Raw genomic sequence first — 23,589 nt, forward strand, 5'->3', positions numbered from 1 at the left:
TGACTGGGGACTGGGTCAGGACAAATGGCTGAAGGGGCAGTGTGTCCAGGTTGAGAATAATAGGTAAACCCTTTCCTATTATCATTCAGGATGGGATCAAGGAAGGCTCTCGTAGATCAGCATTGCTGTGATCAAATGTGGTCACCCTGCTCAGGATGCAGAAAACCTGACCTCCACCATGTGAAAAATTGGTGAGCTCCAAGCCCAGCAGCTCTCACTACAGAGTAAAAATAAAAATCATCACTGAACTTTATATAGATAGCATATGACAGATCACAATGGAGTTCCTCAGTGCAATAAAGGTCCGGAATTTGAAAACCTGACAAAGTGCCACACATGAGGCTGCGTAACAATCTACGAGCCCATGATATTGCAGGAAGGATTCTAGCATGGATAAAGCAGGAGCCAAAGAGTGGGAATAAAGGGAGCCTTTTCTGACTGGCTGCTGGTGACTAGTGATGTTCCACAGGGGTCTGTGTTGAGACCAGTTCTTTTTTTAATTGCATGTCAATGACTTGGATGGTGGAATTGATGGCTTTGTTGCAAAGTTTTCAGACAATATGAAGTTAGGTGGCGGGGCTGGTAGTTTTGAGGAAGTAGAGAGGCTACAGAAGGACTTAAACAGATGAGGAGAATGGGCCTGAGTCGATGTAGTAGTAGGCAAAGAAATGTCAGATGGAACATAGTGTTGGGAAGTGTATGGTCATGCACTTTGGTAGAAGAAACGAAAGGGTTGGCCATTTTCTAAATGGAGAGAAAATTCAAAAAACAGAGATGCAAAGGGATTTAGCAAGTCCTAGTGCAGGATTCCTTAAAGGTTAATTTGCAGGTTGAGTCTGTGGTGAGGAAGGCAAATGCAATGCTGTCATTCTTTTCAAGAGGACTAGAATATAAAAGCAAGGATGTAATGTTGACGCTTTATAAAGCACTGGTGAGGCCTCACTTGGAGTTCTGTGAGCACTTTGGGCCCCTTCTGAAACTGGAGAGGGTTCAAAGGAGGTTCACAAAAATGATTCCAGGATTGAATAGCTTGTCATACGAAGAGCGTTTGATGGTTCTGGGCCTGTGTGCACTAGAATTCAGAAGAATGAGGGGTGACCTAATTGAAACCTATCGAATGGCAGAGGTCTTAATAGAGTGGAAGTGGAGAGGATGTTTCCTCTGGTACAGAGTTTTAAGACCAGGGGAGGCAGCCTCAGAATAGAGAGGTGTCCATTTAGAATGGAGATTAGGAGGAGTTTCTTGAGCCAGAGAGTGGTGGACCTGAGGAATTCTTTGCCTTAAATATACATAAAAACTTGGCCCCCACGGCTGCCTGTGGCAGAGGTCAGTAGATTCAGTGCATGAAGGGATACGGGGCAAACTCAGGAGATTGGGGCTGAGAGGAAAATTGGATCAGCCATGATGAAATGGTGAAGCAGATTCGATGGACCAAATGACCTCCTGCTCCTATGGTCTTGTGATTTAAAATGTGGCCGGATCTATTTCATGCATTCTACGCCACTGATGAGGCTGTCAAGACATCAGCTCATCTCGGGTAATCTGATTAGTCTCATTTCATCTTTGTTTCCCTGTACCAGTGTAATGTATTGTCTCAGCCATTCCTATCAACTTACACTAAGGGGTAGTTTATAGTCAGTTAACCTTCGAGCACGTTGTTAGGATATCGGAGGAAACGTTGGCGAAAGCAGGCGTGTGTGGGGGGAGGGGAGGTTTGCAGTACACGTAATCATTCTGCAAACAGCCCTCAAGATTGAACCCGGTTCCCATTTCCTGGAGCTTTGAGGCAATAGCATTTCTTGCTGCGTCACTATACCACTCGCATACCTGCCCTTGAGTGGTACAGTGACGCAGTTTCTAACACTCTTCAAAGTTTTGATAATATGTATAATGACGTAAGTAAGTTAAATATGGAATGAGAGAAAGTATTCATGTCCAAACTGGTCCTTTCAAGCTTCAATGCTCTCCTAGGGTATTTAAATGTTGTATCAACAGTTTAAAATAATTACCTTCATTGTTCAACTCTGAACCGATCGCATTCCACAAATACATTTATTTGTATGGACAAATTGTGCAGAATGAGAAACCTTGCATTACATTGGGTATTTCATCATGTGCTTGCGTTTGATTTAAATTAAAGGCATCTGTTAGTCTTGCGAGACCATGGATCTGCGCCTGGAAAGTCTTCACTCTCCAGGCCTCAGGCCTGGGCAAGGTTGTATGGAAGACTAGCAGTTGCCCATGCTGCAAGTCTCCCCTCTCCACGCCACCGATGTTGTTCAAGGGAAGGGCATTAGGACCCATACAGCTTGGCACCAGTGTCGTCGCAGAGCAATGTGTGGTTAAGTGCCTTGCTCAAGGACACAACACGCTGCCTCGGCTGGGGCTCGAACTCACGACCTTCAGGTCGCTAGTCCAATGCCTTAACCACTTGGCCACGTGCGCACATATATACCTATGATGGGTAGCAAAGTACAACTCCAATGTCACATTTGATTACAATAGCTAAATTTAGAGTGGAAAAACAGGCCACCTGGATTGATTGATCTGCACTGGTTAATATTCCCCACAAGCCTCAGCACTACCAACTTCAGATAAATCTCTGTGCATACCATTGCAAGCTAAATTTTGCTGTTTAAACCTATTTATCCATGCGTTGCTAAATTTTAAAACCTAGGTCAACCCCTCAGCATCCACACTGTGTCTTCAGTTTCTCTTTTAACCAGTGAAATCTGCAAAGATTTAGAAGAAGCAATTTTAAAAACTAGTCATTTTGTTTTAAAATTCTGGAGATTTTGGAAAGGTACCTGTAGATTAGAGGGCAGTGAATGTGGCCTCATTATTTAAGCAAGAGAGAGGGAGAGTAGTAGTCAAGAAAATGCAGGACTATGTAATAAAGGGTAACTTAGAAAAAAATAATGGGAGTCTGTAAAATTAACGTGTATTTATGAAAAGGAACTTGTCGTCTATTGTACCAATCACATAGATTTGTTAACCTATTAGAGTGCGACACTGATGATGTGCCTAGTGGAATATATACAAAGGGACCTGTGGGTGAGCTTGCTGTATTTAGATCTTCCAAAGACTTCCTGTAAGGTCTGGTTAACAAAGTTCAAACGTGTGGAACTCGGGGTAAATGTACTGACATGGATTAAAAATGAGTTAAGAGACAGAAAGATCGACAGTCTGTGACTGGTGAGGAAAAGCAGAGATTAGTTTTTGGCTATTCACAGTATATTTCAGCAGTTTGGTTAAAGAGATTAAGTGTCACATTTCCAAGTTTCCTGAAGAATTAAAACTAAGTGGGATTGTAAATAGGGAGGAGGATATAAATAAATCTTAAGGGACTACAGATTGAGTGAGTAAGGATTTGGTTGATGGAATACATTTTGGAAAAATGTGAAGCCATCCACTTTGGTTTCTCAGACTAAAAAACAGGATCTTTTAAATAGCAGTGATTGGATAATGTTGATGTTCAAAGGAAATCTGGGTGTGCTTGTACACACATCACAGAAAGCCAACATGGAGGTGCTGTAAGCAATTACCAAAGCAAACGGTATGTTTGTCTTACTTGGAAGATTTGAGCATAAATATGTTCGTGCAAAAATCTTTAAGATAGTCCTGGATTGAGTATGACTTGCTCCTTCTCCAATTCTTTGGGTGATGAGGTGGCTGAAGAGACCACAGACACTATCCAAGTGGAGAAGGTAGTGGCCAATGGGCATGTGTGTAGATTGTGAAGTGGTCCATTCCTCTGCTGTTTATGTTGGGATTCTTTGTGCTCTCCAGGTTCTCAGTCATCCTGAATGCTTTTTTGAGTGTTTATGGGCCAGGGGTTCCGTAAGAGAATTCCCTGGAGTTGAGTTGGTGCATTTTGTTTTGAAGTCACATCCTTGAATCTTTTTCTCTGCATGGTAATTTTTTCCTTTTACTGAGTGCTTTAGGAGTTTGGTGTTAGGCATGCAAATGATCTGGCTTGCCCAGTGCAGTGTAATTACGGATATTAGCCTGAGGATAATGCTGACAGTGTTTGCATATTCTGTAGAAGATTTTGCACAGACAAAATCGGGGGTAGTAGGTCAAGTCTCTGGAGACCAGGGATCACTGTGACCCTGTAGATACCAAGTTCCAAGCCGGAATTGAGGTCTTAACCTCCAGACACTTCCTTCAAGACACCAAAAGCTGTGTTGGTTCATTCAAGGTAGTTGTAAATTTCATTATTGTTTGGTTTAGTTGAAAAGTGATTTCCCAGATGAAGGAAGTAGTCCGCATTTACTGGGCTGCTCCATACAGAATCCACTCTGAAGGGGGATAGCTGAAGAGGAGCTTAGCTGATCTTACATGGTGCAGACAATTACGCAGGACCTTGGTGAGCCTACAACCTGTAGTATTCTGCAGAATTTTGGTCTCTTACTTAAATAAAAAAATATGCTTGTCATGGGACAGCACAGCAAAGCTTCACCAGACTGTTTCCCAGGATGGTGGATTTGCTGAATGATGGTTAAGCCATTATTCTCCAGAGTGTAGAATGGGGATTCTCACTGCAGTATGCCTTTACTGGGCTTGATGGATGGACATAGGAAGAATGTGTTCCCTGGCCGAGGATCCTAAAAAGTAGAAATGATCATCTCAGAGTAAGGGGTAGGACATAAAAGAGTGAAATAGGGAGACATTTCTTTGGAGTGGTGAATCATTGGAATTCTCTGTCCTGGAGATCTGTGAAGGCTCAGACATTGAGTTTATTCATGGATAGATTTATGGATATTGTGAGAATCAAGGCATATGAGGATAGTTCAGGAAAATAGAACTGAGATATAGAATCAGCCATGATCTGGACAGTTCTAAGTAATGTGTCTATGACAGAACCAATCTTAGGACTGCATCATCACCTGGACCTTTTTTTATCCCCAATCTTTCATGATCTTTTATGCTTGCTTTGACTGGCAAAATATGGAGGCTCCTTCACAAACTCACACAGCTCCCGAGGATCTTGTGATTTCAGTCTCCGAGATTGACATGAGAGCATCGTTCAAGGTGGTGAACAAACAGAAAGTATCTGGCCGAGTACTGAAGACCTGTGCTAATCATTTGCTGATATCTTTAACCTCTTGCTTCAGCGGTGTGAGATGCCCGCCTGCTTCAGTCATACTGGTACCATCTTCCTGCTACAGTGTACCCTTTCTGGTTCGCTTATCACACAAATCAGTCCACTGGTGATGTCTTCGTCCCTACACTCCACTCTATCCTATCCCACCTGGAAAATGGTGCCTCATATGCCAGCGTGCTGTTTACTAACTTTCATCTTGGTGTTTAATACAGTCATCAGTCAGAAGCTGGTGGGTAAGTTGTCTGTAACTGGATATTGGACATTGGCAGAAAGGTCAATTCTAACCAAATCAAATTGCCACTGCTAGCAACCCCACAGATTTGTTATACTCGCATCACATGCCCTCAGCTCCAATAATGATTGTTCTAAAAATTGAATCCTTTGTTCAATCCTTTATTAGCAATTAGTAAATATACAGCCTTGAAGCAATGAAACTTAAGTGTACCAGAGTGTAAGTTAAGCGTAATTGAGTGGCCAACAAAAAATATGACATCCATCGGTTCTCAGTTGCAAACTGCCTCGAATGAAGTACGAATACATTACTTATTCCCTTTGCTTTTACTATGCCTCCACTAGTTACCATAATAAACGTGCAACACAGAATATAATGCAGATGGAAAACACATGCAACACACAGAATGCTGGAGGAACTCAGTAGGTCAGGCAGCATCTATGGAAAAGAATAAATAATTGACGTTTTGGGCCAAGGCTGAGTCCTGATGAAGGGTGTTGGCCCAAAATGTCAACTGTTTACTCTTTTCCATAGATGCTGCCTGATCTGCTGAGTTCCTCTAGCACTTTGTGTGTATGTTGCTTTTGATTTCCAGCATCTGCAGATCTTCTCAAATTAGAGAACAGATGTATGGCTCCTACAGCGGCAGCCACAGCCAGTCTGTGTTGGCAGAAACATCTCTAGCCCACTGCTGTTGACACATTTCTGTACTACTAGATCAGGTTCAAACTGAATCATCGAGTTTGCTGCTGATGCACAGTGGTTGGCCTCATCAACAATGGTGACGAGACGCTGTACAGAGAGAAGGGAGAGCGGGTGGTGGAATGGTGTGAGCACAACAACCTGAGTCACAACGTGGATAAGACTAAAGTGATGATTATGAACTTCAGGAGAGTGCTCACTGCACATAAATGGCTTCTCTGTGGAGAGAGCTAAGAGCACCAAGTTTCTAGGAATGCACATAGTGGATGATATTATCTGATCCCTCGACACCACCTCGTCAGTCAAAACACACCGCAGTGTCTCTGCTTCTTGAGGAGGTTGAGGTGAGCGAGTCTCCCTCTCCCCCCCACCAACCAATTTTTACAGGAGCACTATCAAGATTGTCCTGAAGAGCTGCATCACCTTGTGATGTAGGAATTGCAAAGCATCAGGGGATTGTGAGGATTGCTGAGAAGGACTCTCTTGTACCCATCCAAGATACCAGGACCCTTAGTATTGTCAATAATCCCTCTCATCCATCCAACAATTCTGTTAACCCCCTCCTCCCCACTCCACCATCAGCCAGGAGATATTGTAGCATTAGGACAGAAAATGTTAGAATGAAAAACAGCTGCTTTCCGCAGGCTGTAAGACTACTGAACTCCCTGCCAACACCCGGGTCTCATCACATACTGTTTACTTTTTAACTTGTGTCATAACTGCATCTTATTATTTATGGTAACATTACTTTGTGTTGTACATCTTAGTCCAGAGGAATGTTTGGAGGTTTACATGTGTACAGTTGAATGACGATAAATTGAACTTGAAGAAGAGTGTGGTACCCTGCCTCAGTGACAGTTGTCCAGTAGCACTTACAGTAAAGCACTGAGAAATGCTTTGAGAGGGTGACGATGAAATATATCAACTCCTGTCTGAAGGGTGACTTCGATCTGCACTTTTTGCCTACTGTCACAACGGGTCAACAGTAGATGCCATTTCATAGGCTCTTCACTCAATCCTGGAACATCCAGGCAGTGAAGATGCATATATCAGGGTGTTCTTGACTGTAGCTCTGCATTCAAAACCATCATCCCCTCAAAGCTCCACACATCAAAGTTGCTGGTGAACGCAGCAGGCCAGGCAGCATCTGTAGGAAGAGGTACAGTAGATGTTTCAGGCCGAGACCCTTTGTCAGGACTCAACCAACGAACCTGATGAAGGGTCTCGACCTGAAACGTCGAATGTACCTCTTCCTAGAGATGTTGCCTGGCCTGCTGCGTTCACCAGCAACTTTGATGTGTGTTGCTTGAATTTCCAGCATCTGCAGGATTCCTGTTGTTTGTGTTGATCCCCTCAAAGCTAATCAGTAAGCTGCAAGACCTATGATTAATACCTCCTTGTGCAACTGGATCCTCAATTTCCTCACTTGCAGACCCCAGTCAGTTCAGATTGGCAGCAGCATCTCTTCCACAGTCAGCATCAGCACGAAGCACCGCAAGGCTGTGTGCTTAGCCCCCTGTTCTACTCGCTTTTTACTTATGACTGCGAGGTTAAGCACAGCTCCAATGCCATAATTACCTTTTGCTGACAGCACCAGTGTTGTTGGCTGAATCAAAGGTGGTGACAAAACAGCGTAAAAGAGGAAGATTGAAAATCTGGCTGAGTGGTACCACAACAACAACCTCTCAATCAACATTTGCAAAGCCAGAGAGCTGTTTATTGATTACAGGAGGAGGAAATCAGAGGTCCCTGAACCTAGTGCTTATTAGGGAATCAAAGGTGGAGAGTGTCAACCACTTTAAATTCCTCAGTGTTATCATTTCAGAGGAAGTGTTCTGGGTCTAGTAGATAAGTACCATTACAAAGAAAACACAGCAGCGCTCCTACTTTCTCAGAAGTTTGCAAAGATTTGGCATGCCATTTGAAACTTTGACAAACCTCTTTAAACTTTTGAAGGTGTACGGTGGAGAGTATACTGATTGGTTGTATCATGGCCAGGTATGGAAACATCAATGCCCTTGCAGAGGAAAGCCAACAAAAGGTAGTGAAGACTGCCCAGTCCATCATGGGTAAAGCCCTTCCCACTATTGAGCATATCTAAATGGAGCGCTGTCACAGGAAAGCTGCATTCATCATCAAGGACCCCCACTATCCAGGACATGCTTTGCTTTTTTTTCTCACTGCTGCAACAGGAAGAAGATACAGGAGCCTCAGGGCCCACACCACCAGGTTCAGGAACACTTATTATCCCTCAACTATTAGACTCCTGAACCAGTGTGGATAACTTCACTCACTCCAACACTGAGCTGATTCCACAACCTATGGACTCATTTTCAAGGACTACAACTCATGTTCTCAGTATTTATTTTTTATTATTTTGATTTTTCTTTATGTATTTGGACAACTTGTTGTCTTTTGCACATTGGTTGTTTGTCCACCTTTGTATGCAGTTTTTCATTGATTGTGTTGTATTTTTTTGTATTTACTGTGAATGCCCACCAGAAAATAAATTTCAGGGTTGTACATGGTGACGTGTATGTACTTTGGTAATAAATCTACTTTGAATAGCAGAGCCGAATCCAAGGGCCATATTGTCTGCTTCTGTTCATTCGTATATTGTGTGACTTTCCAAGGAGCTTGAAAAATAATGTTTACTTGGTATCATCTCCAATGTTCCATTGCCTTCTTACAAGCTTCATCACAGTTCTATTGCTCTGAGTTGCAATCAAATGCTGGCAAGCTACACCTCTGCCTTAAAATATTCCAGTTCTTAATTGTACAAACTAAGAGATATTCCAGAAGAAAGCCACACATTTTAATCTGGTAATTGAACTAATCTCCTTCAAAGATGTAACTTGGTCACAATGGTCCAAATGGTCTCTATTGTTTCAGGAATTAGATTTTTCTTTTTCTTGCCTAATCTCTCCTTTGCTCATACTGAAGGTGCTGACTTATACTGCGACATAGCTTCACATTTCTTCAGTTCCTTCTCTCAATACTCATAATTTAAAGTTTAGACATTGCAATAAAGCAGCCCGTTATTCCAGTGCTTCATTCCTCAAGAATTTCTGACTTTTGTCATGCAATAAGGATTTGCATAACTCTCAGGTAAGCACTTAAAGCTGGCCATCTGAAGATGCTTGGATAAACAGATAAATATTGAAGAACAGGGTGCATTACTTTACTTTATACTTTATTGTCGCCAAACAATTGATACTAAAACGTACAATCATCACAGCGATATTTGATTCTGCGCTTTCCGCTCCCTGGATTACAAATCAATAGTAAATATTAAAAATTTACATTATAAATCATAAATAGAAAGTAGAAAAATGGAAACTAAGGTAGTGCAAAAAAACTGAGAGGCAGGTCCGGATATTTGGAGGGTACAGCCTAGATCCGGGTGAAGATCCGTTCAGTAGCCTTATCACAGTTGGAAAGAAGCTGTTCCCAAATCTGGCTGTACGAGTCTTCAAGCTCCTGAGCCTTCTCCCGGAGGGAAGAGGGACAAAAAGTGTGTTGGCTGGGTGGGTCGTGTCCTTGATTATCCTGGCAGCACTGCTGTGACAGCATGCGGCGTAAAGTGAGTCCAAGGACGAAAGATTGGTTTGTGTGATGTGCTGCGCCGTGTTCACGATCTTCTGCAGCTTCTTCCAGTCTTGGACAGGACAACTTCCATACCAGGTTGTGATGCACTCTAGAAGAATGCTTAAGTTTATATAAAAAAAAAAGATCTTCTCTGATTCACTGTTGAATATGTTTGAGAACCGCTTAGTGTTTGGCTTATATTTAGATACGAATAGAAATCACTGGATAAGCGATTTGGAAATGTCAGAACTTTGATTACTTGGACTGCTAGAACTAATTGTCATCTTTTTGAAGTGCAGGTCCATGGCAGAAATTTAATTCAGCTTTTCTCTTTAAAAAGGCTGATGGACTCTTCATGCTCACTGTGCAGTTTCTTTTAATATTCAGAACTTTAATTGGTCTGTGATCATTTAAGGTGTTCATTGAAAGGAATTTATAATGAAGGGAAATCATTTCCTTTGAGCTGAGAGACATTCAAGCTGCTGCACCTATTCTCAGTTTGCTCCATTAAAGAGATGATGAGGCTGGGAGTCAGTTGCAGATTTCAGAGGTTAGACTGAGAAGCTTTTTGAAATGCCAAAGGATACAGCAGGATAATAAACATTTGCAGAATTGGCAGCAGAGTTTAATCTGGTCAAGTAAGCTATTGCACACTGAGAGTTAACTATAAAGGGGCAGAAATGGCAGCATCTTTAATAGTGCTGATATTCAGAGAGATCTTGGGGTCCTAGTCCGTTGTTCCCTGAATGTGGTACACTAGTTGATGGGATGGTAAATAAGATATATGGCATGCTTGCCTTTATTTGTTGAGGTATTGAGTTCAAGAGACGGGAACTTGTGCTACTAACTTATAACACTCTTTAGACTCCATCTGGAGTATTACAGGAAGGATGTGAAGGTTTTAGAGAGGGTGCAGAAGAGAATGACCAGGAAGTTGTCTGGATTCAAGGGCATGTGATAAAGGAGAGGTTGGACAAACTTGGGTTGTTTTCTCTGCAACAGTGGAGGCTGAAAGGAGACCTCCCATATGGGAGACCAAATGAAGGATCTTGGTCTTGGTTAGTGACTCATTATCAGAATTATATTGTCCTACTTCAATTACTGATAGGTTTATTTGTGGGCACGTGGCCAAGTGGTTAAGGTATTCGACTAGCCATCTGAAGGTTGTGAGTTCGAGCCCCAGCCGAGGCAGCGTGTTGTGTCTTTGAGCAAGGCACTTAATCACACAGTGCTCTGCAATGACACTGGTGCCAAGCTGTATGGGTCCTAATGCCCTTCCCTTGGACAATATCAGTGTCATGGAGAGGGGAGACTTGCAGCATGGGCAACTGCTGGTCTTCCATACAACCTTGCCCAGGCCTGCGCACTGGAGAGTGAAGACTTTCCAGATGCAGATCCATGGTCTCGCAAGACTAACGGATGCTTTTAATTATTTGAGGGAAGTACACTGTGAATAGGTTGAGCACCGTGATTCAGTTGACGTGCCCTCAAGGTTCCAGGTCTGAATGCCCTTTTTCTCACTATAAACATTCAAATGTTAAAAGGATTGAGTGGTGGGTAGGAGAGGAACAAACTATACCTGTGTATGAGCTCATTGCATTAAGTTTTCCTCTCTTTCACAGTTCTGCCATTGCATACCTCTGTGGACATCTCCATACACTAGGTGGCTTCATGCCTGTTCTACACAGTAGGCATGAGCACGGGACACTCGAACTGGAGCTGGCTGACTGGATGGACAACCGGAGGTTAGAGTCTCTGAAATAACTAATTTAAGACTGTACTTCAGAAAAGCTTTGGAAAGATATTCTTATCTCAAAGCTTTGAACTTGATTCACTGCTTCAATAGTCCATCGCTGAGATTTTTATGCTCTTACAATATATTATTACAGCTATGTATTAGTGAACTGATTTTGGAAGACCAAATTGACCTTGGTGATAAACAGCTACCCCAATTAGCCAAAGTTTCATGGAAAATATTAAAAATGTACTGTATAAAAAAAGACAAACTGCCATTTAACTGAGTAACAAATTAGGTATTTCAATGAAATAAGGAACAAATTAGAACACTATCAATATTATTTTGGTACTATAAAACTGTGTATAATTTCTAATAATTAGTGGTGCTGTCGCATTCTTTTGATTGACTGTAAGTGAATAAAATCAGCACTGACATCTAGTGTAGATAATCTAGTCTTCATACAATGCTATTGATAATTGCATCCTCCAAATCTTCATTTTCATTGTAATATTAAAGATGATTGTTGATACCTTCAAATTCTTCGTAGCTCCTAACTTGTTGAAGTAGTGAAGTTGTTTCAATTTCACTCCCAGCTATTTCTGGCAGCTCTAAGCTTGAATGCTTGAAACCACAGTGAGCAAAGCAGTTCTGAATTGTCTTGCTGCTCATTTCTCACCAGCTATCAGTGACAAAAATCACTGCTTTTTGAACACAAGCACACGCAACTGATGCTATTTAAAAACTGTTCACTCTTGTCATGGTGTAATGTCCAACAGCATATCTGACACTCGTTAGAAACTGTTCGACAACAGTCTCCTGTCGCAATTAAGTGGCATAGTGCCCCAAATAAACAAAGGGAATCTGGGCTATTTTCTCTATTTTTTGTTTTTGAGTTGTCTCAAATAAGTGGCTGTCATTTATAAACATCACAGACAGCAGAGGTCCCAGTACAGGTCCCTGCAGAAAACCAGTAATGACAGAAATCCAGCTGGAAAAAGTTCCTTGGACCACTACCCTCTGTGTTCTATGAGCAGGCCAATTCTGAGGCCAAACAGCCAATTGACCATGGATCCCTAGCATCTTAATCTTCTGGAAGAGCCTCCCACGGAGGACCTTGTCAAACACCTTACTAAAATCCATGTATGCAACCTCTACAGCTCTACCTTCATCAATCACCTTTAGCACCCTGTCAAAAAACTTAATCAAGTTAGTAGGCACAACTTGCTCTGCACAAAGCCATTTGGCTCTCCCTAATTAGGCAATGGTTTTCCAAATGCTCATTAATCCTATCGCTAAGAATTCTCTTCAGTAACTTTTTTCTACTGATGTGAGACTCGCCAGTCTATAGTTTCCAGGATCAACCCTGGCTCCCTTCTTGAATAATTGACCAATATTAGCTACTTGGCAGTCCTTCAGGACCTTCCCTATGGTTAGAGAGGACTTAAGGTCAATGCTCCAGCAATCTCATGATTTGCCTCGGGTATATCACATCAGACCTTGAGGACTTAAACACTTTGATTTTATTTCTAAAGACCCAACACTACATCCTCCTTTCCCTTAAAGTGCCCTAACATATTAATGCACTCAGTACTGATGACCCTATCTCCATGTCCTTCTCCTTGTTAAATACTGATGTACTCATTTAGGACCTCACTCACATCCTCTGCATCCAAGGGAATGTTCCCTCCTTCAACCTTGAGTAGTCCTACCCTCACCCTAGTTATCCTCTTGCTCTTGTTGTACAGAATGCCTTAGGGTTCTCTTCAATCCTACTTGCTAAGGACATTTCATGGATCCTCCTGGCTTTCCTAATTCCTTTCTTGAGTTCTTTCCTGGCTTCTGTTTGATTGTAGCATCCCAAGCTTTACAGAATTTTCCTTTTTCTTATTAACTAAATTCGTCACCTTTCTCGACCTCAAAGTACAACTCTCTCACTGGGCTCTTATGGAAACTTGACTTGTTGCCGGCCCCCCTAACAGCCACAGGACTCAGTGGTGAGGAGCTAACCTTTCATAAACAATAGGCATCTAGGGTCTATATGATCTGGGGTTCAACCAAGCAGGTGCGTCATGATGTTCTGATGAAAGAAGCTTAGATTTGAGTGAATGCTGCCTAAGTATTGCCCATACACAATTGTCGGTTGGCAAGAAATAACAAATTGTACACTGCATAAAGTTGTAAATTTCAAATTTCAACCACTTCCTCTGACAACTCATTCCATATAGATTACCCTCTGTGCGGGGAAATATATTTGCAAATTTCAGCTTTATTGAACAGTTAGTAGGAAAAAGAAAAGGAAAATAAATAAAAGGACCCAATACAGTTGAACCAGTCCAAATGTGCACATAAAATTGGAGCTCATCTTGATGTTGTCTTATACTCACATGCTGGACCCACGGTCTACATGAAAGCACATATCACCTCCCAAACTTCACTCGAAAACCATCTTGAACAAACAGGCTCTTTCCTGGGAGTATTGGCCCTTTCTCCTTGGAATTATTTATCTGCACAAAGCATCTTGTGCAACAGGTGTTCCTTCCCACGGCATCCTCAGCTATCTTTCTCCCCCCCCCCCCCCACTCCCCGTTCTCTCCTCAGCTCCCACCAAAAAAGAAAACCTATGAGCCACACTGTCTGTCACAAATCTCTCTCTAGCCCGCTCCTCTTGAACTTTCTCCCAGTTTCACCATCCTGATTGGCTGACACAAAGTTGAACATCAGAAACCCTCATCTTTTAGCTGAAACCAAAGCATTCTGAAAGCAGAACACACTACTTTTACAGAACTGCTGAAATGAAATTCCTACAGCACAGCAGTAAAAATCTTAATCAGAGCATTACACAAGGTTTTCTCACTTTGCCATCTTTGTTCTCCCTTCTGACTGGAACATACCTGTCTTCTCTGCAGTTGTTTTTAAACATCCACCACATGTCGAATGTGGGCTTGCACAAAAACAGCTATTCCCAATTAACTCTCTCTGGTTCCTGATTATTGCTGTCGTAATTTGCCCTGCTTCAATTTAATACTCTTGCAAGCTCCACACTTATCCTTATCTATAGCTATCTTAAAACTTAAGAAATTGTGGTCACCGTTCCTAGCTACTCACCCACTGAAAGGTCAGTCACCTGACCAGACTCATTACCTAATACCGAGTCCAGTACAGCCCCTTGTCTTGTTGGAATATCTACACACTGATTTAAGAAACCCTTTTGGATAACTTATTGCTATCTTTCCTGTAGGTAGAACTACACACTATACTCCAAATTAGGCCTCACTAACGTCTTGTACAACTTCAACTTAACATCTCAATTCCTGTACTCAATACTTTGATTTATAAAGGCCAATGTGCCAAAAAATTTCTTTACCACCTATCTACCTGTGATACCAGTTTCAAGGAATTATGGATCTATATCCCTGGATCCCTCTGTTCTACCGTACTCCTCAGTGCCTTACCGTTCACTATGTAAGTCCTACCGTTGTTTGCCCTCCCAAAGTGCAGCACCTCATACTTGTCTGCATTAAATTCCATCTACCAGAGTTGAAGTTCACTTAATATTTGTCCTTCTTGGCACTTTCTCCAATACCTTGAAAACCTCTAGTTACTTAATTCAGCTGACATCCTTATCCTTCAAAGTGTGGCATGATTTGAGAGGTACCATTGAACAATAAGTCATGATGCTCCATTTAGAGACTAACTTGTGATTTACAATATTTTTTGAGAATATGTCATTCTATTCATGACACATGAATGTGAGTCATCAGTAGTACAGTATTGTGGAAGTAGGTTTAAACTATTGTGGGATTTCCCAAATTTTGCTTACTTGTCATTAATGTATTGTGAAAGTCTTCCAAGGAAACTGAGGTCCTGTTCCACTGATGTCCTCGGGTTGATGTAACAGGTCTCCTTCTGATGGTCAGGAGCACAGTGGAAGGTGGAATAGTTCTTTATGTTCCCAATCATTGAGCATATCTACATGAAACACTGTCATAAAAGAGCAGTATCCATCATCAAAGATCCTCACCACCCAGGCCATGCTCTTTTTTCACTGCTGCCATCAGGTTGAAGATATAGGTGTCTCAGTACTTGCGCCTTCAGGTTCAAGAACAATTCCTACCTCTCAACCGTCATGCTCTTGAACAAAGAGGATAACTACACTCACCTATTGAGATGATCTCACTTTAAGCACTCTTTATCATACTCTCGTTATTTATTGCTACTTATTTATATTTACATTTGCACAGTTTGTTGTCTTCTGTGCTCTTGCTCTTCCATTGATCCTGTTTACAGTTACTATTCTATAGATTTGCTGAGTGTGCCTGCAAGAAAAAGAACCTGAGTTGTACGTGGTGACATGTATGTACTCTGATAATAAATTTTACTTTGAACTTTATAAATTGATAGTAGAACTTAAAGTGAGTTAAGGAGTATGGTTCTGAAGGCTGTTTAATGCATAAGATTGAGCAAAAAGTACCAAATTAAATAAGTTCCCAATCAGTAAGGGTGTAGAGAGAAAACACACACCCCTTTGTATTCTGTGATTGAGGAGTTCAGAGGAGCTTGTCTCTAAGGGTTGAATGTACAGTAGCAGAATAGGGAAGGAGGATGCTGCAGAGGTTAGAGAAAGAAAGCAGCCTTGGTAGTAGGGAGGAGTAGACTTTAGGTTCAGTGTGATTCAAGACTTTTCACTAGAGTCTGATGTGCCGTCAATGAATAAAGGTGGTGCGACTGAGCCAGAGAAGATAGTGCAGTGTTCTGTTGACTTTGAAAGTTGTAGAATATTTGAATCATCCTGATCTTAGTTTTGGGGTGTGTAAGTGGCAAAGTTGGTAGTTAGTAGCGGGGGTTTGCCGTCAGCAAACAGCTAATACTTAGCATAACCCTGCCAAGAGACAGGGTGCAGTTTGGAGATGGTGCTTGTAGAGAAGGGATTGTATAATAGGTTTCACCACAGGTGTGGCTATTGATGGGGAAACTACTTCTGGTATGCACAGGGGAAAGGATTCCAGGAACAAGCAGTGACACAGAGGAGAGGTGCCTAAAGTGCATCATTGAAGGTAGCAGTAAGTCTGAGAAAGAAATTAAGCCACATGGTCATGAGTTGAACTTGAGCAATTCCTTTCCTAATAGATGACCCCACCATTATAGGCAGTTGATACCAACTAATTTATTAGCAATCAGGAATGGAGAAAAACTTCCTTGTTTTGTTTACTCAGCTAGGTTGGCATGCCTTCTAGGAAGATAAATTTGTCTTCTGAGCATACCTGAAATAATTTGCTTTTCTACCAAAGCTTCTTTAGGCTTAACTGCGAAGTTCTAACCTTCCAAATTCTGCATTCTTGTTGGTTTGCTCTTGGCAGGTACCGTGTTTTGGTGTTTGACCATGATCTATTTAGCTTTGTGGATCTGAAATTCGACAAGTGGCCTGTAATTGTCATCACTAATCCAAAATCCACTCTATATAGTAGCCCTGTACATGAACCGCTGGGAAAGATCAAGCACTCTACACACATCAGGTATGAGCTAATCTATCTGCAGTTATATTGCTTCTGCCTGTCTTTTCACTCTAAGTAAGACTAGAGCGAAACAATTTTAATTTCAGCTGTGTGACGGGTACAGGAACTGAGCTTAGCTGTTATTTAACATACTGTAGATTCCAGCTTGCATTCAACAATTATTTTCTGTGTAAAATAACAATGTGGGCAGTCAAGCCTTGTACTTGTTTTTTTATATATACCCAGTTGATATGGCAATTGGGGCCTCTTCTAATACACATATGGCCTTTGGCCCAACTGATCCGTAATTTCCCATAAAACCAAATCCTGTTTGGCTCATATCCCTTAAAATTTTTCCTAACCATGTACTCATATTGTTACTACACTTACCTCAACCACTTCCTCTGACAACTCATTCCATATAGATTACCCTCTGTGCGGGGAAGAAAATATTGCCCTATGGTTCCTATTAAGTCTCTCCCTTCCCACCCTAAACCTATGTCTCTACTTGATTTCCCAACCCAGTGAAAAAGACTAAATGATTCACCCTATCTGTGTCCTTTATGATTTTATGCATCCTATAATATCACCTCATTCTCTTACGATCCAATGAATAAAGTCCCAGCCTGCTCAACCGCTCCATAACGCAGTCCCTAAGTCTCAGTAACATTCTGGTAAATCTCCTCTGCTCTCTTTCCAGCATAATAGCATTCCTAAGGCAGACTGACCAAAACTAAGCACAATATTCCAATATCTTGCACAACTGCAACATATTATCCCAATTTTTATACTTGACATCCTGACTGATGAAGGCCAGTATTCCAAAAGCCCTCTTTACCACCCTGTGTTCCTGTGAGGCAGCTTTTAGGGAACCACGTTGTTGTTCTCCTTTTTTTTTCAATCTTTTTATTAAGTTTCAGATTACTATACATAACAATATTAATGATACAAAGAGATCAGTGTAACATTGATAATGGTTAACATATACAAACATAATTAGAGTAAAATATATAATTCAAGCCTCCCAATCTCAGAGTAATTGAACATGAAAGAAGAATTTTATAAAGAACCCCCTAAACTGAAAAAAACAAAACGGGGATGTCCTATTCCTTCGGATAAGATCATTATTTGTCATTAACTCAGCTCCTCCATAGATAAACAAAAGACTATTTTAAAAAAAGGTTCTGAAAGGGACAGCTTACATCATATGAAAATGTTGAATAAATGGTCTCCAGGTTTCTTCAAATCAACTATACCACACCTAATTTTTTCCAGGTTTAAACATAGTATAGTTTGAGAAAACCACTGAAAAGTAGTAGGAGGATCAGAATCTTTCCACTTAAGTAAGATGGATCTTTTAGATATTAGTGTAACAAATGCAATTAAACCATAGAAACCATAGAAACTATAGAAAACTACAGCACAGAAACAGGCCTTTTGGCCTTTCTTGGCCGTGCCGAACCATTTTCTGCCTAGTCCCACTGACCTGCACATGGACCATAAGCTGAAAAGGATAAATGACCAACATCTGTCACTGGTAATCCAAAAATTGCAGTAATAAGGTGAGATTTCAAATTAATATGCAAAACTTTTGAAATAATATCAAAAATATCTTTCCAATATTTATCTAAAATAGGGCAAGACCAAAACATATGTGTCTGAGAGGCCACCTCAGTGTTACAGCTGTCACACACAGGATTTATATGTCGGTAAAAATGAGCTGATTTATCCTTAGACATATGAGCCCTGTGGACTATTTTAAATTGTATCTGTGTATGTCTAACACACATTGAGGAAATATTAACTAGTTGAAGAACTTTCACCCATTTCTCTATAGGTAAAGATACCTGAAGTTCTCTTTCCCACTCATTTTTTATTTTTTCAGATGTACCTAGATATATTTTAGTAATTAAATCATACAAAACTACTATTAAGCACTTCTGATAGGGATTTAATCCTAATTTTTTCAAATTAGATATAATAGGACTAGAAAATATATTTGTTCAATCCAAAAAATTTGCGAAATTGTAACCGTATTCATATTGTATGTTTAATTATTGGATTAATTATCTGTTTATTCAGTTTGGTTAATGCAAAGGGGAGCGAAGCTCCTAAAATAGAAGCTAATGACCGGGTCTCTGGCACTGAGCCTGGCGCTGTTGTGCAGGAGGGAAGGAGGGAGAAGAGAAATGCGGTAGTCGTAGGGGATTCCATAGTCAGGGGAATGGACAGGACAGGAGATTCTGTGAGCTTGATAGAGATACCCGCATGGTGTGTTGCCTCCCAGGTGCCAGGGTACGGGATGTCTCGGATCGGGTCCTGAATATCCTGAAGGGGGAGGGTGAGCAGCCAGTTGTCTTGGTACATGTTGGTACCAATGACATAGATAGGACAAAGGAGGAGGTCCTGAAGAGAGATTTCTGGGAGTTAGGAAGGAAGCTGAGAAGCAGGACCTCCAGGGTAGTAATCTCGGGATTGTTACCTGTGCCACGTGCTAGTGAGGGCAAGAATAGTAGGATCAGGCAGATGAATGTGTGGCTGAGAGTCTGGTGTAGGGGGCAGAGCTTCAGATTATTGGATAATTGGGATCTCTTCTGGGGGAAGTATGACCTGTTCAAAAAGGACAGGTTACACCTGAACCCAAAGGGGACCGATATCCTGGCGGGAAGGTTTAATAGAACTGTTAGGGAGGGTTTAAACTAATTTGGCAGGGGGATGGGAACCGGAATGACAGAGCGGAGGAAGGGGAAGACAGAAATAAATCTAAGATAGTGAGCAGTAAAGATGTCAGGAAAGACAGGCAGGTGATGGGGCAAATTTGTAGCCATTGGGATGAGTTGCAGTGCAATAAAGTTGCAGTGAAATCAAAGTGAAAAGTACCAAATACTGGTCTTAAGTTGTTGTACTTAAATGCATGCAGCATAAGGAATAAGGTGGATGATCTTGTCGTACAGCTACAGATTGGCAGGTATGATATTGTGGCCATCACTGAGACGTGGCGAAAGGATGCATGTCTCTGGGAGCTGAACGTCCAAGGATACACAGTGTATCGGGAAGGTAGGCAGAGGGGGAGATGTGGCTTTATTGGTAAGAAATGATATTAAATCATTAGAAAGAGGTGATATAGGATCGGAAGGTGCAGAATCTTTATGGGTTGAGCTAAGAAATAGCAGGGGTAAAAGGACCCTGATGGCAGTTATTTATAGGCCTCCAAACAGCTGCAGGGATGTGGACTACAAATTACAACTGGAAATAGAAAAGGCTTGTCAGAAGGGCAGTGTTATGATAATTGTGGGGGATTTTAACATGTGAGTGGATTGGGAAAATCAGGTCGGCACTGGATCTCAAGAGAGAGAATTTGTAGAATGTCTGCGAGATGGCTTTTTAGAACAGCTTGTTGTTGAGCCCACTGGGGGATTGTCTGTACTGGATTGGGTATTGTGTAATGAACCAGAGGTGATTAGAGAGATTGAGGTGAAGGAACCCTTAGATGGCAGTGATCATAACATGACTGAGTTCACTGTGAAATTAGAAAAAGAGAAGCCGAAATCTGATGTGTCAGTATTTCAGTGGAGTAAAGGAAATTACAGTGGCATGATAGAGGAACTGGCCAAAGTTAACTGGAAAGGGACACTGGTGGGAAAGTCAGCAGAGCAGCAGTGGCTGGAGTTTATGCGAGAAGTGAGGAAGGTGCAAGACAGGTATATTCCAAAAAAGAAGAAATTTTCGAGTGGAAAAAGGATGCAACCGTGGTTGACGAGAAGTCAAAGCCAAAGTTAAAGCAAAGGAGAGGGCATACAAGGAAGCAAAAATTAGTGGGAAGACAAAGGATTGGGAAGTTTTTAAAACCTTACAAAAGGAAACCAAGAAGGTCATTAAGAGGGAAAAGATTAACTATGAAAGGAAGCTAGCAAATAATATCAAAGAGAATACCAAAATCTTTTTCAAGTGTATAAAGAGTAAAAGACAGGTGAGAGTAGATATAGGACCGATAGAAAATGATGCTGGAGAAATTGTAATGGGAGTTAAGGAGATGGCAGAGGAACTGAACGAGTATTTGGCATCAGTCTTCACTGAGGAAGACATCAGCAGTATACCGGACACTCAAGGGTGGCAGGGAAGAGAAGTGTGCACAGTCACAATTACAACAGAGAAAGTACTCAGGAAGCTGAATAGTCTAAAGGTAGATAAATCTCCTGGACCAGATGGAATGCACCTGCATGTTCTGAAAGAAGTCGCTGTGGAGATTGCGGAGGCATTTGCGATGATCTTTCAAAAATCGATAGATTGTGGCATGGTTCCAGAGGACTGGAAGATTGCAAATGTCACTCCGCTATTTAAGAAGGGGGCAAGGAAGCAAAAAGGAAATTATAGACCTGTTAGCTTGACATCGGTGGTTGGGAAGTTGTTGGAGTCGATTGTCAAGGATGAGGTTACAGAGTAGCTGGAGGCATATGACAAGATAGGCAGAACTCAGCATGGATTCCTTAAAGGAAAATCCTGCCTGACAAACCCCCTCGTACCCCATCCGTTATTTATTTTTTCCCCCTCGTACCCCATCCGTTATTTATTTTTATACACACATTCTTTCTCTCACTCTCCTTTTTCTCCCTCTGTCCCTCTGACTATACCCCTTGCCCATCCTCTGGGTTCCCCCCCCCCCTTGTCTTTCTCCCCGGACCGCCTGTCCCATGATCCTCTCATATTCCCTTTGCCAATCACCTGTCCAGCTCTTGGCTCCATTCCTCCCCCTCCTGTCTTCTCCTATCATTTTCGATCTCCCCCTCCCCTTCCCACTTTCAAATCTCTTACTAACTCTTCCTTCAGTTAGTCCTGACGAAGGGTCTCGGCCTGAAACGTCAACTGTACCTCTTCCTAGAGATGCTGCCTGGCCTGCTGCGTTCACCAGCAACTTTGATGTGTGTTGACAAACCTATTACAATTTTTTGAGGAAATTACCAGTAGGCTAGACAAGGGAGATGCAGTGGATGTTGTATATTTGGATTTTCAGAAGGCGTTTGACAAGGTGCCACACATGAAGCTACTTAACAAGATAAGAGCCCATGGAATTACGGGAAAGTTACATACGTGGATAGAGTGTTGGCTGATTGGCAGGAAACAGAGAGTGGGAATAAAGGGATCCTATTCTGGTTGGCTGCCGATTACCAGTGGTGTTCCACAGGGGTCTGTGTTGGAGCCACTTCTTTTTACATTGTACATCAACGATTTAGATTATGGAATAGATGGCTTTGTGGCTAAGTTTGCTGACGGTACGAAGATAGGTGGAGGGGCCGGTAGTGCTGAGGAAACGGAGAGTCTGCAGAGAGACTTGGATAGATTGGAACAATGGGCAGAGAAGTGGCAAATGAAGTACAATGTTGGAAAGTGTATGATTATGCACTTTGGCAGAAAAAATAAACGGGCAGACTATTATTTAAATAGGGAAAGAATTTAAAGTTCTGAGATGCAACGGGACTTGGGAGTCCTCGTACAGGATACCCTTAAAGTTAACCTCCAGGTTGAGTCAGTAGTGAAGAAGGCGAATGCAATGTTGGCATTCATTTCTAGAGGAATAGAGAATAGGAGCAGGGATGTGATGTTGAGGCTCTATAAGGCGCTGGTGAGGCCTCACTTGGAGTACCGTGGGCAGTTTTGGTCTCCTTATTTAAGAAGGGGTGTGCTGACATTGGAGAGGGTACAGAGAAGATTCACTAGAATGAGAGGGTTAACATATGAGGAACGTTTGTCCGCTCTTGGACTGTATTCCTTGGAGTTTAGAAGAATAAGGGGAGACCTCATAGAAACATTTCGAATGTTGAAAGACATGGACAGAGTGGATGTGGCAAAGTTGTTTCCCATGGTGGGGGAGTCTAGTACGAGAAGGCATGACTTAAGGATTGAAGGGCGCCCATTCAGAACAGAAATGTGAAGAAATTTTTTTAGTCAGAGGGTGGTGAATCTATGGAATTTGTTGCCACGGGCAGCAGTGGAGGCCAAATCATTGGGTGTATTTAAGGCAGAGATTGATAGGTAACTGAGTAGCCAGGGCATCAAAGGTTATGGTGAGAAGGCGGGGGAGTGGGACTAAATGGGAGAATGGATCAGCTCATGATAAAATGGCGGAGCAGACTCGATGGGCCGAATGGCCGACTTCTGCTCCTTTGTCTTATGGTCTTAATGAGAACCCTTGCACAGACTCACCCTCCAGGTTCACCCATCGTGGACAATGAATTTCATCCCAATCTTGCATCCAAAACATTAAGTATCAGATAGTAATTGCTCAATAATAAAATCTAAAATTCAGCAATGCTAAACCACCATCCTTTTTTGATTTCTGTAGATATTGCTTACTCAATCTATGATATTTATTCTGCCATATATATGAAGAAATTTTAGAATCAATAATATTAAAAAAGGATTTAGAGATAAAAATTGGTGCCATTTGAAATAAATACAGAAATTTAGGTAAAACAGTCATTTTAATAACATTAATTCGACCAATCAATGATAAGGACAGTGGGGACCATTTAGTAAACAATTGTTTAACATGGTCAATTAAGGGTAGCAAGTTAACTTTAAATAGATCTTTATATTTTTTTTTACTAATTTTGACACCCAAATAAGTGAAATAATCAGTAATTAATTCAAATGGTAATTGTCTATAAATTGAAACTTGCATACTTAATGGAAAAAGCTCACTCTTAATAAGATTTAGTTTATAACCAGAAAA

At 41.5% G+C, this 23,589-nt stretch overlaps 1 protein-coding gene across 3 annotated transcripts in view; it reads left to right on the top strand.

Annotated features, from left to right (window-relative positions):
* tmem62 (transmembrane protein 62) overlaps window positions 1–23,589 on the top strand; it is a 103,109-nt gene that overhangs the window by 38,803 nt on the left and 40,717 nt on the right. For all 3 annotated transcript variants that reach the window (XM_072264073.1, XM_072264082.1, XM_072264090.1), the window contains 2 exons: window positions 11,252–11,374; window positions 16,725–16,880. In XM_072264073.1, the coding sequence (XP_072120174.1) occupies window positions 11,252–11,374; window positions 16,725–16,880 (279 nt within the window). The remainder of the gene's footprint in view (window positions 1–11,251; window positions 11,375–16,724; window positions 16,881–23,589) is intronic.

Source organism: Mobula birostris, chromosome 1 (assembly GCF_030028105.1).
Source record: "Mobula birostris isolate sMobBir1 chromosome 1, sMobBir1.hap1, whole genome shotgun sequence".
NCBI lineage: Eukaryota > Metazoa > Chordata > Chondrichthyes > Myliobatiformes > Myliobatidae > Mobula > Mobula birostris.